The sequence below is a fragment of the Carex rostrata genome, chromosome 12, assembly GCF_964058835.1.
Source record: "Carex rostrata chromosome 12, lpCarRost1.2, whole genome shotgun sequence".
NCBI classification, from domain to species: domain Eukaryota; kingdom Viridiplantae; phylum Streptophyta; class Magnoliopsida; order Poales; family Cyperaceae; genus Carex; species Carex rostrata.
Genome location: NC_135929.1, coordinates 8,390,160 through 8,407,327, shown reverse-complemented (window position 1 = coordinate 8,407,327; position 17,168 = coordinate 8,390,160). Strand labels below are relative to the sequence as shown.

The 17,168-nt window shown below is 35.8% G+C and overlaps 2 protein-coding genes across 2 annotated transcripts; one reads left to right on the top strand and one right to left on the bottom strand.

Moving 5' to 3' along the window:
• Nucleotides 1-1,620: 1,620 nt before the first annotated feature.
• LOC144563713 (uncharacterized) lies at nt 1,621-2,294 on the bottom strand. Its single transcript, XM_078313205.1, has 2 exons — nt 1,924-2,294; nt 1,621-1,811 (listed from the first exon to the last, which is right to left on the bottom strand). The coding sequence occupies exons 1-2, from the start codon at nt 2,261-2,263 to the stop codon at nt 1,795-1,797; spliced, it is 357 nt and encodes a 118-aa protein (XP_078169331.1). The 5' UTR covers nt 2,264-2,294; the 3' UTR covers nt 1,621-1,794.
• A 3,077-nt stretch (nt 2,295-5,371) lies between these two features.
• Nucleotides 5,372-8,893, top strand: LOC144563712 (Transducin/WD40 repeat-like superfamily protein). The gene is made up of 5 exons (XM_078313204.1): nt 5,372-6,124; nt 7,588-7,657; nt 7,929-8,148; nt 8,491-8,564; nt 8,651-8,893. The coding sequence occupies exons 1-5, from the start codon at nt 5,493-5,495 to the stop codon at nt 8,723-8,725; spliced, it is 1,071 nt and encodes a 356-aa protein (XP_078169330.1). The 5' UTR covers nt 5,372-5,492; the 3' UTR covers nt 8,726-8,893.
• Nucleotides 8,894-17,168: the final 8,275 nt, after the last annotated feature.

Sequence of the window (17,168 nt, the reverse complement as noted above, 5' to 3'; positions counted from 1 at the left end):
AGATTCTACCCATTTTTGTGCCGGATTTCGAAAATTGTCCAAACCGGTCAAAATTCAGTTTTCCAACTTCTTTCCGGTTATTTTCTCACTGGTTCAAGAATTGGGACCAGTGAGATTTTGACACAGTTTTTTTTTTTAAGAATTGGGACCAGTGAGATTTTGACACGGTTTTTTTTTTTTAAATTAAACATAATTTTTTTAATTAATTTATTTTTTGTATTGAAATATTAGAAATATTTAATATATTTTTTTGAAAACAGATGGAATACAATATAATTTGATTTATTAGAAAGACTACGACAAATAAGAAAACTGCGATTATTTGTCACAGTCTTTCTAATAAATAAAATTATATTGTACTCCATCTATTTTCAAAGAAATATATTAAACATTTCTAATATTTCAATACAAAAATAAATAAATAAATTATGTTTTGTAAAAAAAAAAAAATGGTGAGAATCTCACCGGTTTTTTTTCTTGAAACCGGTTAAAATCTCACCGGTCCCAATTTGGAAAACCGGTGAGATTTTGATCGATTTGGGCAATTTTTAAAATCATGCACAAAAGTGGAAATTATTTTTTTTTTTTGGATATTAATAAAATTTTCGGTAAAAAAACCGCATGGCAATTGTCAATATTAGTTGTATCGTCGATACTATAAACAAACAGAGAAGAGAAGATATCCACTTATTACAAACCGCATGGCAATTGTCAATAATGCACAGTTCTCTTTTTTGAACTTTCCTGATCTCGTCGTGCAACACCAACACTATTCTTTCCTGTTATCTACATCATTTTATCTAGTTTCCTCTTCTGATCTCTCATCTCAACTGGCGTCAGTATTCCTCTCCACTTGAACCTCTATTCTTGCCTAACTAGGCTTGCTGTGCAGCGCTCTTGCCGAGTGTGTATCCTATGAGAGATCTCATATTTTGTGTGACCGACGTGTCCGGTGACTATTCGAAGATATCGCAGGGGCCAGTACTATTTGAGCTTTGAGATTCGTGCAGAACATATTTGAACGGTTGATATTTTCCAAAAAGTCACGCAAAATATGAGATATCTTAGAGGATGCGAATTCGCTCTTGCCTCCCACCCCCCATGCCATTCTTCGCACACCACCACTCAGTGGCGGAGCCAAGATCTGAGCTAGGGGTGGGCAGAACAATTCAACAGAGGCAAATCAGCGAGCAAGCATAATCGTTGTGATTTTTTTCAAATACGCTGTTGCTGCTTCCATAGCAAAATAATAAGAATTTGGTTGTTTTTTGTAATGGACTACTTTGTGGGCTAAAACAGAGGGAGGTAAAAGGTAAATCAGAGGTTGGTAGAACATTGAATCACTGTAGTCTGTAAAAAAAAAAATCAATTTCCAGGAGTAGGCAACTGCCCCCCTAAAATAAATTGGCTCTGCCTCTGCCGCCACTTCAGGTTATTATTCGTTTCTTCATGTATCTTTGCTAAGTTGATTATTTATTAGGTATAAAGACATGATATACTAAGTATAAAGACTTAATATGTTAGATATATAAACTTTTTTTTGCCTTATAACATTGAACAAATTTTAAAACTTAATTAAGAGTTTGTAATTATGTTGTTCCAAATTGTAGATTCAAACAATTGTACAAACACACTATGCAAACTTTATTATATATATCTTCATATAGCAATTTATTCAATTACAATATATTACAGAAACTCCATATCTAGTACCAGAAGCCAAAAGTAAAAAAGTGATATAATATTGTATCTGCTCCTTCTAAACAACACACATCTCTCTTCCAAACGGTCCTTTCAAGGCAGAGTATATGCTGCATTTAATAAAGGAAAAAAATATTAACAAATGAAATATGAAAAAACTAAACTAACTCAAGTTAATGAACATCAAGCATAACTAAAAAAAATATATAAAATTGTACAAACCTCCACATTTATATCCAATAGGGCGTTTTGCAATGTTGCACCGTTTTGGAATTGTAATGGCGATCTCCGGCTTAATGCCGGCTTGTTTCGCAGTGTTAGAAAGAAGCATCGCACACATGCATTTAGGGTTTTTGCTGAAGGTTTCAGCCTGAGTGCAACATTTAGGCGATGGTTTCGCCTTTGCGTCCTGTGCAGCCGGTGCACACGGAGTCATTCGGAGAGCCATTGAATCAGGCGAATCCTTGCCGCATTCGCCGGCTCCACTGACCTTGTCAAGCACAATTATAGCAACTAAAACAAGTACCACAGGAAGTAACAGGCGCTTTTGAATGAAACCCATTTCTGCTAAGTGCTAAATACTTGAATGTTTATTGAATGATTTTGCTCAGTGTCCACGAGGGTATATATATATATATAGCCAGGGTTTCTAAAATTGAGTCTGACAAATCTTAATGCAATCAAACGATGATTAGTACAGGAGGTTTTAGTGGATACAACACTTGGGGTTGTCGGTTGTGACTAGCTTCTGATAATGCATGATTGATTGTTTGGTAATTGGGTGCGTTTGTATGAATAACCAACGAAGAGGTGCCATGTTTTATGGGCGTGCTCTACGTGTTATTTGTCGGTGCTTTGAGTTCACACTTGCTGCCATACTTGTGATGTCAGCATTCTGCTATGCATGCATGTTCTTATTTTTAACCATTAAATCTAATTAACCAACGCTTGTGATATATATATATATATATACATCCTTATTTTAAAAACTATATATTAATTGTTGAACCAAGCCCTCTGGGCTCTGGAATTCGGATTATCTTATAAAATGCCTATTTATTCTTTCATCTAATTAATGAAATGTGTGGGTTATATATAGAGAGAGGTTGATTAATTAATATCAAATGTTCCTGAGATACTGTGCAACTAAATCGTTTTCTAATTTTCAAAGTCCAAAAAATCGATTCAAACCGTCTGATTTAATCTCTATATTAAAATGTGCTTGGAGATCGACCATTTGAATTTTTTTTACTTTTTATTAAGTCACTTTGAAAATCACGAATTCAGCAGTGACTTAACAAAACAGTATAATCAGAAGCCACCGTTAAATCCTGCAATCAATTTCTACTATCAAGAATATTATTTTTGTATGGCCTGCGAACAATTTTACAACACATTTAGCTGTTAAAAGATAAAATATGGAGGGAAATATGAGTTATATACATGATAAAGATAGTGCATGAATCTATATATTGATCCAACAATTGACGTGCATTAATTCTAAAAAAAAAGAGCACTGAGAGATATGAAATCTAATCATTCTATATAGATATTTGGTGTGAAAAGGAGAAAAATTAACTTGGATAGAGAAGAATTAATTGGGAGATTGAAGGGCCAAGCGTGCAGTAGAGTTTTTTTTTTGAAAACTTGGTAGTAGCTACCACAGTTCGTGAGGAGGAATCGAACTCTCGATCTTTGGGTATAACAACTCTAGGACATTTTCCTAGCCAATTATACTACCTCCCATTTCTCAATGTGCAAAGGTGTGAGGCACATCATAATCAGAAATAGAAAAGCTCAAAATGAACGAAGAAAATAAAAAAAAAATTATTGTTGGACAATTCTGCGATTGATCTCAAATTTCCTCATAAAAATAAGAAAAACTAAAAAAAATAAAACATACGAGCTTTTTTGCCATCCCTAGACCAAAACAGTGTTGTAAAAAAACGTCCGTTTAGACCGATTAATCGTCTGATTAGTTATTGGTGGTGACCAAACCGTAACGAATTTTTCCGAATAATCACTTGACGGTATCCGTTCGATAAGTGCATACCGATATTTACAATACAAAAAAACTCAAAAAATAAAACATACGAGTTCTTTTGCCACCCCTAGACCATAATGAGGTAGACAGAGATTCAAATCCAAGTAGCTTAATGCTTTTAGCTTGTAGAAGCTTTTGCAACTTCTCCGCCTATAGGGTCAATAAAATAAACAAAAAAAAAAAGAAAAAAAGAATTAATCAAAAGACTCATCAAAGAAAATACCTGAGCAAAGACATGAAATCAAAAGCTTTTTACTAATACATAATCAAAGTACAAACAGATAAACAGATGGTGATTCAATCCAATATTAAATGAAGTATAAAAGAAATTAATTAAAGTCAATGATTAAGTACCTTACATTTCCTCTTTGATTTATTTTTCTTATTACACTACTACAAAAAACACATTTACCATCGGATGTGCTTCCACACAGATAGTGTATGTAACGAGTGGTAGCGCTGTGATTACTTTAAACTTTTTACTGTTTGTTCGGTATAAAAACCAATGACGTTGATGGCCCCCCTCCTTTTCCATTGGTTGAATTTCATGAATAGTTACTACTGAGCAACTCTTCAATATCGGTTTGGCTAAACGAACGATGGCACTGAGGGAATTATTTTTACCATCTATTGTGTACATGATTCATTGGTGTCGGATTGATCAACACTGGCTGATATCCTTACTGAACCGACGGTGTATTTTTTATTGGCAACTGTACTAAATAATTGAAATATTGGCCACATGCAGGTACATCAATTTAACCGATGATGTTACTACTACAAAAAAACACATTTAATTACTATATATATCTCATTTAATAATTATAATGAGATAATTATTTAATAACATACATAATGCCAACTCAATAACATCTAATTAACTAGCTAGCTATTTTTAAAGTTCATAACTAAGAGTAACATGAAACAAAACTGCACGATAGCTTAAGCGATGCATGATTTTTTGTTGACTTTTATGTTCACTATACAAATTTTGGCATCTCCATTGAACTGTTTGATATCTTACAGTACTAATTTATTCAATAAATTTTTTTTTTTACTCTGTTGTTTCTGATTTTTCTATTATAGGTCAGATATAACACGAAACAAATTAAACTGCATGACACTCCTATGACAGTTTAGTTTCGCTACAAGGAACAGAAAATTTTCTGAACAAGAAATGCATGGGATCTTTTGAGGATTCAGTGACTGTAAGCCAATTGTCTTGTCAATCAATTTCTTAGGCACTTGCCAATATTTCATATAAATCAGTTGTTTAATTCTGATTTATTAGGGTGATAATTAAAAAAAATTTCGGCGTATACAGACTCTTTATTGCTGACTGCATGAAGCGGAGCCAATTGCTGTGGAGCTGTGCAGAGATTTTAATCTGGTCCGTTCGTTTCGGATCAGACGGACCAGATCTTATCCGAATTGAAAAAAATATATATATTCTCAAAATTTGCAAAATCTGATTTGATCCGTTCAATTCTAAATGAACGTATCAGATCAAAAGCTCCGCACAGATACGCTTCCGTCCTTTTGTGGCAAGACCGCAACTCCGCAAGGGTGAGTAGGGTTAAACAGTCTTTGGGCTACAACAAACGATTTTACAGGATCATTTTCTAGAGCGAGCACCAAAACAAAAGGCCCTAAAACCCTACTGCCCTACTCGCACTCTACATCACCACCACGCCAAAACCCTCTCTTCCTCCCAAATCCCAATCCCATACTAAAAAAGAACTCAAAAATGGCGCACTCAGGCGATCACCGGCGCTTCATCTACCACCTCCACGAACAACCCAAGCCCGTTAGCTCCGTCCGCTGGCTCCCCTCCGCTTCCCCCTTCCACCGCCTGGCTGCCATGTCCGTTCTCTCTCCTTCCGCCTTAGAGATCCATTCTTTCTCCTCTCAGAACCCTAACCCTAGCCTCAATCCCATCTCTTCCCACCCTCTCCCCTCCCCTGCCACCTCCCTTACCTCCTTCCAAACCAATAATTCGACTCTCGTTGCGGCCTCCACCTCAACTGGTTCCCTCCATTTCTTCTCCGTCGACTCCTATGAAGGAAGAATTGAATCACAGATCATCTCCATTGCTGACAAGGAGTCATTCCATTCTGGTCCGATCCAATCAATTGACGTTGAGACGAGCTCGACTGGAGAATGTGCCACGGCTGGAGAGGATGGCAGGGTCAATTTGGTTCGTCTAGGTGAAGATAAAGTCGAGAACTTTAGAGTTTGCGAAAGTGATGGGTTGGTAGCATATACTGCTGTGAAATGGGGATCTCCAGTAGAGTTTGTTACTGGAGGCGTGGGGCCTGGTCTCCAGTGGTGGGATAAGAGAAGGCCTGGAGGGCCTGTTGCACAGTTCAAAGGTATCTGGTAAGTGAAATTCAATGCATGAATTATAAAAGTCTTGGTAGACTATAGACTGCCAATAGGGGTGAAAACGGTATGGATAATATCCGATCCGTATTCTATCTGTATTTGAAAACTTAGATGTGGATATGATATCCGAATATCCGCCTGGTTAAGGATAGTGATATGGTTTTACGTTTCTATTTTCCGTATCCAAATAGTAGATATATACCATATATTTTAGGGGAAATTGGATCTATGCCACCCCAAAATGATGAATTTAGAAAAATGCCACCCCAAAGTTTTTCTTTTGCTAAATACCACTCCAAATCTCATTTATTAAGAAAAATGCCACCCTTAATAAATTATTATACATTTGTAATAAAAAATAAACAAAATATATTGTATTTTGAGTGGTATTTTAGTATATTCCAAAAATACCCTCACCCTTTCATTTCTACACCCTTCATGGGTCCGATCCTTTCATTTCTCACCCGTCTCCTCTCTTCCCAGTCGCAGCCACTTTCATTTCTCACCCGTCTCCTCTCTTCCCAGATGTACCCTACGGCTTTTTCTCAAGCTTTAGTTCAACTCATTTTGTACCGAAGTTCGATAAGAAAGACAAAGAAGAACAAACAAAAGATAAAGATAAGCAATTATTCAGGCTTGTAGTAGTATCATTTTTGGCAGCACTCGCTACTCAAAAGGTCATGTTTCTGATTGATACAGTAATAAATAACTTTATCAGCATAGGATCTATTTCTATACGACGCTGTATGTTCTGTTGCCTCTTTGATCTTGCTAATCAGTGCCCTTGCACTCATGCCTCAACATATCCTCTTGGCAAGATCTATCACATTTTGTGAGTAATTTCAGTCCCCATTTTGCGGGCCGAAGGTGGAGGCGAACGGAGAGGAGGCGAGCAGAGGGTTTAGGGTTGGCGTTAATTTGGAATTCTGTTCATATATGTTAATTTTGAAATTGCATTTCTAAGGAGAATGGATCAAGGTTATTTCAGTAATTTCAGTTATTATGTAAATTGTTAATTTAGAATTATACATTAATATGGTATTTGTGACATTTTTCTTAATAAATGAGATTTGGGGTGGCATTTAACAAAATCAAAATTTGAAGTGGCATTTTTCTAAATTCAGCATTTTGGAGTGGCATGGATCCAATTTCCCCTGTATTTTAATATATATTATGAAAAATTTATGTTATTCACCATTATAATTAGATAAATATTTTGAACTTTAATATTTTTTTATATTATTTTAATTAATATCCGATCTGATTCGGACCTGTATCCGTATCCGGAAAATGAAAAAAAAAAGGGATATGGATATGGTTTTACCACTATCTGCTCCGTTTTCACCCTTGACTGCCAAGCATATATAGTTAACTTAATTTTAACATTAGTTTATCTTTTGAATGTAGTATATATTCAATTTACAAAAATAATTGATTCAGAGTCAAATTTGGTACAGGGGTCGTGGAATTGTTACTGGTATGATACACTCCATAGACATCCATCCGTCAAGAAAGCATACATGTGTGGTATAATTATTTATCTTTTTACAATTTTTGGTGTGATTCATTTGTGCACACTGATTTATCTTTTTTACATGCTTAGTACCACAAAAACGTAATTACTGTTACATCAAAAAGGTTAAATTGAACCAAATACACAGTATAATTGTCAAAAAGAAGCATAGTGAAGATAGCTTGATGGTGCTCGTTGATTCTTTTTTTTTTACACCAGATGCCATATTTCACACTCTTTTGGTATCTATTTATTTCTTTTGATTATTTATGAAATATTCTTAAGGTGGGAGGCTCATCAGGGACAGTGTATGCATGGGATCTGCGGTGGCAGCAACAGGCAATCACACTTGCAGGAACTGGACTTGAGGCAAAGTCGCAACCTCTCTCAGGGAGCGAGGTTTGGGAGGTGAAGTATGACGCTTTTACACCTCAAATCTCTTCTACCAAAGTTTTGCCTGTAATGATGTGCTCTGAAGATGGATTTCTAGCTGTTCTCCAGCAAGGTATAAAGTTTTATTAATCTTTATTCTTTGTTAGTATACATTGACATTATATCGTGTTGGAAGTGTTGTTGACCAAATAAAATATTCCATTTCAAAACCACCACATTACCTTTATTACGTTCAATTTGGTATTGGGATGAAATACCTTTTTTTTATCAAATATATAGTCTAAAAATGCTGTTTTGTCATCTAATAAATCTTTCCAAATTACATTCTATGAGACGTGTGGCTTGTGTGCAAAGTGCACCCTTCTCTTTTTAACCTTCCAGATCCAGCACTAAAAGTTGTCGTGATTTTTTTTTTCTATTTTAGTTCGTTTAATTATTTTCTTTACATCAACAGATGAGAACCCAGTGCAATTGCTGGAAGAGCCGTGTGCCATCAATTCATTTGATATAGATCCTCAAAACCCATCGGTATGAAGAAAAAAATAACATGAGAATGGTATATATATTCTTCAATCAAATGGCATATAACATTTGTTTGTGCTTCTCCCTTGTAGGATGTTATAGTCGCCTTGGAGTGGGAATCTGTTGGCATTTTATCAAGGGGAAGAGAAGACATTGACATGTCATGAAAACTTTCAAACATCCCAATTGATACATTTGAAGTGAGTAGCCCAATTTATTTCATTAGAGAGGATAAGTGCTAGTGTGGTTGCTTTTCAATGTTGTTTTATAGGACATGAATTTGTGAAGTTGACTCAGCTAAAATGGTCAAATATTAGGGAATGAAATTAAACCAATTTGATTTAGTCACATTATCAGTATCACTGCAATCTGTATAAATGAGAGCTGTAGCATAAAAGGAAACCATGTTTGGAATTATTTCTGTGGTTGCTGCGGTTTGCCTACGTAGTGTAGATATATAGCTACTGAAACAACCCTGATAGAAAGTTTTATGAAACATGGCAGCATATTGCTCTAATAAGTTATGTTTAAAACTTTAAATTAATCAAGAAAAGAACACCGCAAAACAGCTTTGTTAACAATAAGATGTATAAGAATGTGAAAGAAGCAAATAGGTACTTACATGGGAGTTCGTATCCTCTCGGGTATTGCAGAGGATTACCCTCACTTTACAGTTTGAGATTAAATCTCAACCGGTTTGGAATTCGGGTTACTATAGGGGGCAGTATTACTGGGCTTTTGAGATTGGTGCCAAGTTAAAAAAGAACGGTCCAGATCAAGTAAATGTAAAAGATTCCCTTATCAGGTATTGGAAAAGATGTGAATTCCTTGCATGGTACCAATATAGAAGGTTGGGGTTTTTTTAGACCTGATTGAAGGTCACTCAGAGCCAGATTGAAGGTTTTATGTTGAGATTTTCTGGCAATAAGAAATCAGGATATAAACTAAAACCAGGTCAGAATGTATTTGCTTATCAATTATGTAGTACTGACACAGCAGCAAAACACACTATCAAATAACCCCTGATGTTTTTCTTATTGAAACAAATTTAGTATATAAGAACAAACTATGGTCTGCAAACTCGGCTGAGTCGCACCGGAATCGGTCAACACCAAACCGACTTGAATAGTGCTGATTCGGATGAGTCAAATGGGTCTTCACCGATTCAGACCGATTCTTCTAATTTAGACCGGTTGTCAAGTATTTGAACCGGGTTGAGCTGATTTTTGTTTTTCTTGTCGTGGGATGCTTGATGAGACCTCTTACTGTGAAAAAAAAGAAAGATGCCTTGTACTACGTTGTACTGTTGACTATGCACTAGGCCCCTAACAAAAAAGACCATAGACTTAGCGAATTCGTATCCTCTGCAGTAACTCAAAAAAGAATCTTTTGAGTTAATATATCTGGACTGTTCGATCCACTTTAATATCTGTGCGAGTTAGATCTGCACTAATATTAAAGGATTTGCAGGGATCGGATTGGTTCCGTTTAAAATCAGACAGCTAAGATGTATTAACTTAAAAGATGCTCTTTTAATATGCTAAATTAGACTAAATTAAACTAATTACAACTAATTGATATCTAATTAACACTAATTGAGAACTAATTAAAACTAATAGAGAACTAAACTATACTTAATTTTGGTACATTTCTAACAATTTACAACCATTTGTCTTAAAATAAATTTAAAATGTTAATATATCAACTATTTCACAAAAAATATACCTGACCGGTCATTTTTTGGCCGGTTCGGATTTTAATTCCAACGAATCCAAAAATAGCCGGTCTGGACATTTTTAAAAATATCCAGTTTTGTTGGATATTAAGAAAAAAATATCGGTGCATGACGCGATGACAACAAAACAAGGAAAGAGATAAAGATCACAAATGTCTATACTCTTTTTGAAGAAATGCATAAAACTTTGAACATTACAAAAGTTTCAACGAATCTTCAGAACTCCGCACTCCAATTTTATTCAAACAAAGAATTTTAATAGTTTCTTTATTTAACATGATTTAGAAAAAAATAATAAATTTAAGAGCTAATTATTTTTTTAGTAATTCTAAACTTCATGATCTTTCTGCTTGAACGGTGGCGTTTTTTTTTTCTCAGGAGTGAAATTTTTTTTTTCCTTTTGAAACAGATATATAAAAGACAAATAATGTTTTAAATGTTCTTTTGAATTTGGTTAAAAAACAATAAAGTTGAGAGGAGGAGATTATTATGAAAATTGTAAAACGATTTTGGAAATAATGGAGATCTCTGTTTGCTTAGGTACGGGATGTACGTCCATTTTTTAATTGAACAGTTTTAATACGCTTTGATGAGATCAGAAACGAAAGAAGTATCATACGGTAAAGTATCTATTTGGACAGGTATGGTCCAAAGCCATTCGGAATCGAATCGTCTTTCTTCTGGGGTGCAGAAAATTTCTGTCTTCGGAGTCATTACGGAGTGAAACCGGTTACTATTAAAAAGATTGGTTATTGTTACTTTTTAAAATAGAAATTCACTCTGCAGTAACTCTGGAATACCCAGGAGGATAGACGATTCGATTCCAAGCCATTCGGACTGATTTAGCCCTTGATTTTTGATGAGGCCTCTTGCAGATCGACCATGCTCATAAAGTATACTTTTTTAGTGTTTTCTTTTATCTTTTTGTTTTGATTGGATTGATTGGACTAAAGTAAAAAAAAGAAAAAGTTGGTTTATTGTTGGATGAGGTACACCCGTGATTAAATAAAAAAAACACACTACAGGCTCCTTGGCTTGTATAAATTGAGTTGAAGGACGAATGAATTTTTAATAAAGCTGAAGCAACTTGATAGCATAAAGGCAAAAGAGTTGAAACGAAATTCTCAGTTCTTGATTTTTCAGGTGCTATGTTTAATTTACTTACAATAATTAGTTCTTTTCTGAGAAAAAAGTCATATTGATATTTTTCTTCTTTGTTGTTGATTTTGATTATATAGTCTTGTTATTTGAGAATATGGTTAAAGTTCTTTGAGATTATTTGAGTTTAATTATTAAAAAGTACGTAACTTAGCACATGTTTGGTTTATATTTTTCATATTGCATGGCTACATTGTGCAATTTCTAATGTATTTCATATCTGCCTTGTACCCCCAGTTAGGTCAATTAGTCATTTGAGAATGTTAATAAATAAATAAATTAACTTGAAATTGTGTTATTCGGATCGGACCGTGATGTCACTGTTCTTAAGATTACTTCATATCTATCGTGCGAAACTCATGAAATCGTCACAAAGATAATTAATATTATCTCTACCAGTTATGCAATTGATAATTTCGAACATAATATTACTGATTTTGAAAGGGAACATGCACTGGCATCTTTGTAGTTCTTTCTTATTTTTCATCTGATTGTTTAGATCACAATACCTGTATTGACAAAACTGGTCTGTTTCATCATCTTGGTGGCACAAACTCCACTCCGTCAGCCTTTGCTGATGTCAGCAGCGTCGCGACAACCAAACCTTCCTATATGATGTGGCAAAAGCAAGATCAATCTTGCTTGCTTGTTGAGGTTATCGATCATGGGATCTATTCTTACACAATATGCTGCCTGCCGCACTGGTCGTGAACCAAAGAGGTCTTTTCATCGAGTCTACTCTGCCGTATCCAAGGCCGGTCATGGAATTGCGACGAGAGAGAGAAAGCAAGCGAAATTCCAAGGTAAAGGTCTCTGTATCGAGTCTTTCTCAGTTACAAAATTAGTTTCTATCCTCTGTTTAAATTTTAAATCATACCCAGACGACCCAAGTTTAGTGAATCTACAAATATAACAAGTAATATGGGATGAGAAGGGGCTCGTAGCTCTTGCTCAGTAGTTGTGTTCTTTCCCAATATGTGATGAAACGAAGTTCGTAGTTTTTGTATAGACCTGATCCAACCTGCCATTCAATAATAAGTAATAACTTTAGAAAAAAATGTGAAGAAACAAATATCCAAGGAGAGAAGTGACACGAAAGTGAAGCGGCCAAGGAAGATGGAAGCATTTCCTGTTTAGGAATTTAATGGACACCTCCATTTTAATAGAAGGATATAATAGTTAATACAAATTTTAAATAATAAAATAAATGATAGGGGATAAAAGAAAAAAAGTTAAGTTTGTATGGAGATATTGGATATTATGATGTAAGTATGAAAATATTAGTTATTTGGAAAATTTAGATCGACACACTAGAAATTTTCCCTTTTTTATAACTATATATTACTTTCTTTCTCTGCAAGACCATTTAATTGCCGACATTTTTTTTTATATCCATTATTTAATATATTTTATTAAAAATAATTAAGTTTTTGATGTTTTTTTAAAAATACCCAAGTCGCTGGAATTTCCTGTGACTTAGAATAAGGGCCCCAAGTCGCAGAAAATTTCGGTGACTTGTTTTTTTTTTTTTTTTTTACTTTTTTCACTATAAAAACTTCATTTCTCTCTCCTCCCTCACAAACTCAGCATAACTCAACATTCGAAGAAAGAGAGGAAGAGAAAAAGAGAAGGAGAAGGTGATTTTGAAGGCGAAAAGGGGTGATTTCTGAGGTGATATTCAGGTTTTTTTTTTCCCTACAACTGTTAAAATTGAAATCAATAAACTGACAAAATATTTACCATTTACAAATGTAGTTTATTGGCCATGTTTATTACCATTTTAGTACATTTTGGAGATAAGTTCATAACTGACCGGTATGGATACATTACTCTAAAGAACCAGTAATTATCTATTGGGTTAAGGAAAATTTCTCATTTGAGGAATTGAAATCGCTTATTTACGAAGCGAGTGGTTAAAATAGGAATAATTGGGACTTAGAAATAATAAGCCGAATGGTCCAAAATAGAATGTATGTCAGAATCACATTAGGATATGAAAAGGGCATTGAGAGGTCTGATCAAGAGAGTTATGAGGTCCAGCGATAATGGCTTCGAAGTTTTTGCCCGCAAAGCCGTAGAGAGTCAAGGGTTGGAAGTTCTGCTCAAAATTCGGTTGCGGAAAATAATCAACAAAATTATGAACCACACACTCATTTATTCGTACTAGAACCAGAATCAGCAATATACAGTAATTCACCCCAACCACAATCTCCACCTTTTATCCCACCTATATCCATGTATGGGGGGGGGGGGGGGGGGGTGGGGGGGTCTTTCATCCTTACCTATGCCTGAACCAAATCCTCACCCCAGACCGCCACCAGTAAAGGAAGATCCAACCAAGTCGAATTTTGATTTTATCAACGAAATTCTGGAGGAGACTCTGCAAACTGGGGATGAATGGGCGGAAAGAACCTGGGACCCTGATGATGAAGAAATTGATTTTGATGTAGAAGATGACACACAGCCCAGTTTGAGGCAAGATAGAAATATACCGTTAAGTGACCGTTCTGCGACTCACTCATTTTTAAACTTCAATGACACATCTGTTTTTCGAGAAGCAGATGTTTCTTACTATGGTCATCGGATTGAATACAAGAGTGAGCTGGCTCCCGACCAATACTTCAAAAACAAGGAGGTCCTGATGAAGAAAATCAGATAGTACTATGTTGGCAAGAACCAGGAGAAAAACAAAGAGAAATGACACAAAGCAGATGGAAATTATTTGCATGACTCCGAGTTGTCATTTCGTTCTTAAGAAAAAAGCAACGGGTTATTGAGATGCATGGATGATAACTGAGCAAAACACGCCTCACACATGCAGGTCTGAGTACTCAAGGACCGACCATACACAACTCACAGCATCAAACATCGCAGATATCATCGAGGATAGCATTAAGAAAGACCCCTGTATGAACATCCAAAGTGTGGCAAACTGCATAAGGGTCGCGTATCGCAATATAACCTCGAAGTACAATCAACTTTGGAGGGGTCGTGAGCTTACAATAGCCCGGCAATTTGAGAGTTGGGAGGAGTCATACAACTTCATAAAGTTATTGCTTATCGAGATATGTCACAAGAATCCCGACTCGAAGTACCAATTTTTGACCAGCCTGATTCGAAATAAAGATACATGAGAGATCATACAAGGTGTTCAACAATCCAGGGCCATAGCATGGACTTACGGACCATGCATCCAAGCATTTCATTACTTGAGAACGGTGATCAATATAGATGCAGCCTTCCTATCTGGACGGTATGAGGGAAGGCTTTGATGGCTTGTGACTATGATGCCAATAACCAATTGCTGTCTCTAGCATTTGCAATTGTGCATAAGGAGGATGAAGAGAATTGGAGATTTTTCTTACACTGGCTTAGGATTATTGTGATTGATGTTAATAAATACGAATTTATTAACACCAATCACAATAATCCTAAACCAGTGTAAGAAAAAATTTCAATTATCTTCATCCTCCTTATGCACAATTGCAAATGCTAGAAGCAGCAATTGGTTCTCGACATCATAACCGCAAGCCATCAAAAGCCTTCCCTCATACCGTCCAGATAGGAAGGCTGCATTTATACTGATCACCGGTCTCAAGTAATGAAATGCTTAGATGCATGGTCCATAAGACCATGCTACAGCCCTGAATTGTTGAACACCTTGTATGATCTCTCATGTATCTTTATTTCGAATCAGACTGGTCAGAAATTGGTACTTCGAGCTGGGATTCTTGTGACATATCCCGATAAGCAATAACTTCATGTAGTTGTATGACTCCTCCCAACTCCCAAATTGCCGGGCTATTGTAAGCTCACGACCTCTCCAAAGTCGGCTGTACTTCGGGGTTATATTGCGATACGTGACCCTTACGCAGTTTGTCACACTCTGGATCCTCATACAGGGGTTTTTCTTAATGCTATCCTCGATTATATCTGCGATGTTTGATGCTGTGAGTTGTGCATGGTCGGTCCTTGAGTACTCAGACCTGCATGTGTGAGGCGTGTTTTGCTCAGTTGTCATCAATGCATCTCTATAACCTGTTGCTTTTTCCTTAAGAACGAAATGACAACCCGGAGTCCTGCAAAGAATTTACATCTGCTTTGTGTCATTTCTCTTTGTTTTTATCTCCTGGTTCTTGCTAGCATCGTACTCTCTGATCTTATTTGTCAGGGCATCTTTGTTTTTGAAGTATTGGTTGGGAGCTAGCTCACTCTGGTATTCAATCCGATGACCATAGTAAGAAACATCTGCTTCTCAAAAAGCAAATGTGTCATTGAAGTTTAAGAACGGGTGAGTTGCAGAACGGCCACTTAACAACATATTTCTATCTTGCCTCAAACTGGGCTGTGTGTCATCTTCTGCATCAAAATCATCTTCTTCATTATCAGGGTCCCAGGTTCTTTCCACCCATTCATCCCCAGTTTCCAGAGTCTCCTCCGGAATTTCGTTGATAAAGTCAAAATTCGACTTGGTTGGATCTTCCTGTACTGGTGGTGGTCTGGGGTGAGGATTTGGTTCAGGCATAGGTAAAGATGAAAGACCCCCATACACGGATATAGATGGGATAAAAGGTGGAGATTGTGGTTGGGGTGAATTACTGTAAATTTCTGATTCTGGTTCTAGTACGAATAAAGGAGCGTGTGGTTCATAATTTTGTTGATTATTTTCTGCAACCGAATTTTTGGCTGAACTTCCAGCTCTTGACTCTCTACGGCTTTTGTGGGCAAAAACTTCGAAGCCATTATCGTCAGACCTCACAACCCGCGCGATTAGGCCTCTCAATGCCCTTTCATCTCCCAATATGATTCTGACATATCTTCCTTTTTGGACCATTCGGCTTATTATTTCTAAGTCCCAATAATTCATATTGTAACCGCTCGCTTCGTAAATAAGCAATTTCAACTCCTTAAATGAGAAATTTTCCTTAACCCAATAGATATTTACTGGTTCTTTGGACTAATGTACCACATACTGTTCAGTTATAAATTTTTCTCCAAAATGTACTGAAATGGCAAATAAACTACATTCGTTAATGGTAAATATTTTGTCAGTTTACTGATTTCAATGGTAACAGTTGCAGGAAAATAAATAAATAAATGCCCAAAAATCGCCTCAGAAATCGCCCTTTAACACCTCCGAAATCACCTTTTCCTTTTCTCTTTCTCTTCCTCTTTTTCTCCGAATATTGAGTTATGCTGAGTTTGTGAGGGAGGAGAGAGAAACGAGGTTTTAATCAGTGTTTTAAAATGTGGTTTTGTTCATGCATGCGGAAGGCACTGCATACCGCATATGCGGATTTTCATGCAGATTTATATATGCAGATTTTAACAGTAAAATCAGAAGCCACCGTTGGATCAGCGATTTTCAAAGTGGCTTAATAAATAGTAAAAAAATTCAAAAAAATATAAAATTTGGTCTCCAAGCACAATTTAATATGGATAACAACTTAAACGGTTCAGATCGACATTTTGAACTTTGAAAATTGAAAAACGAATTGGTAGCACCAAAGCTCAGGAACTACCACTTTGATCTTAGCCAACCTCTATATATATATATATATATATATATATTCATATTCATATATTTGAATTTATTTTCACGTAATAACATAACCAATAATAATTTTTTGATTTTTTTAATATAAATTTTAATTAAAATACAATCAAATTATCAAAACTGCATGGCCGCATATTCGGACCGCATATGCGGCTGCATG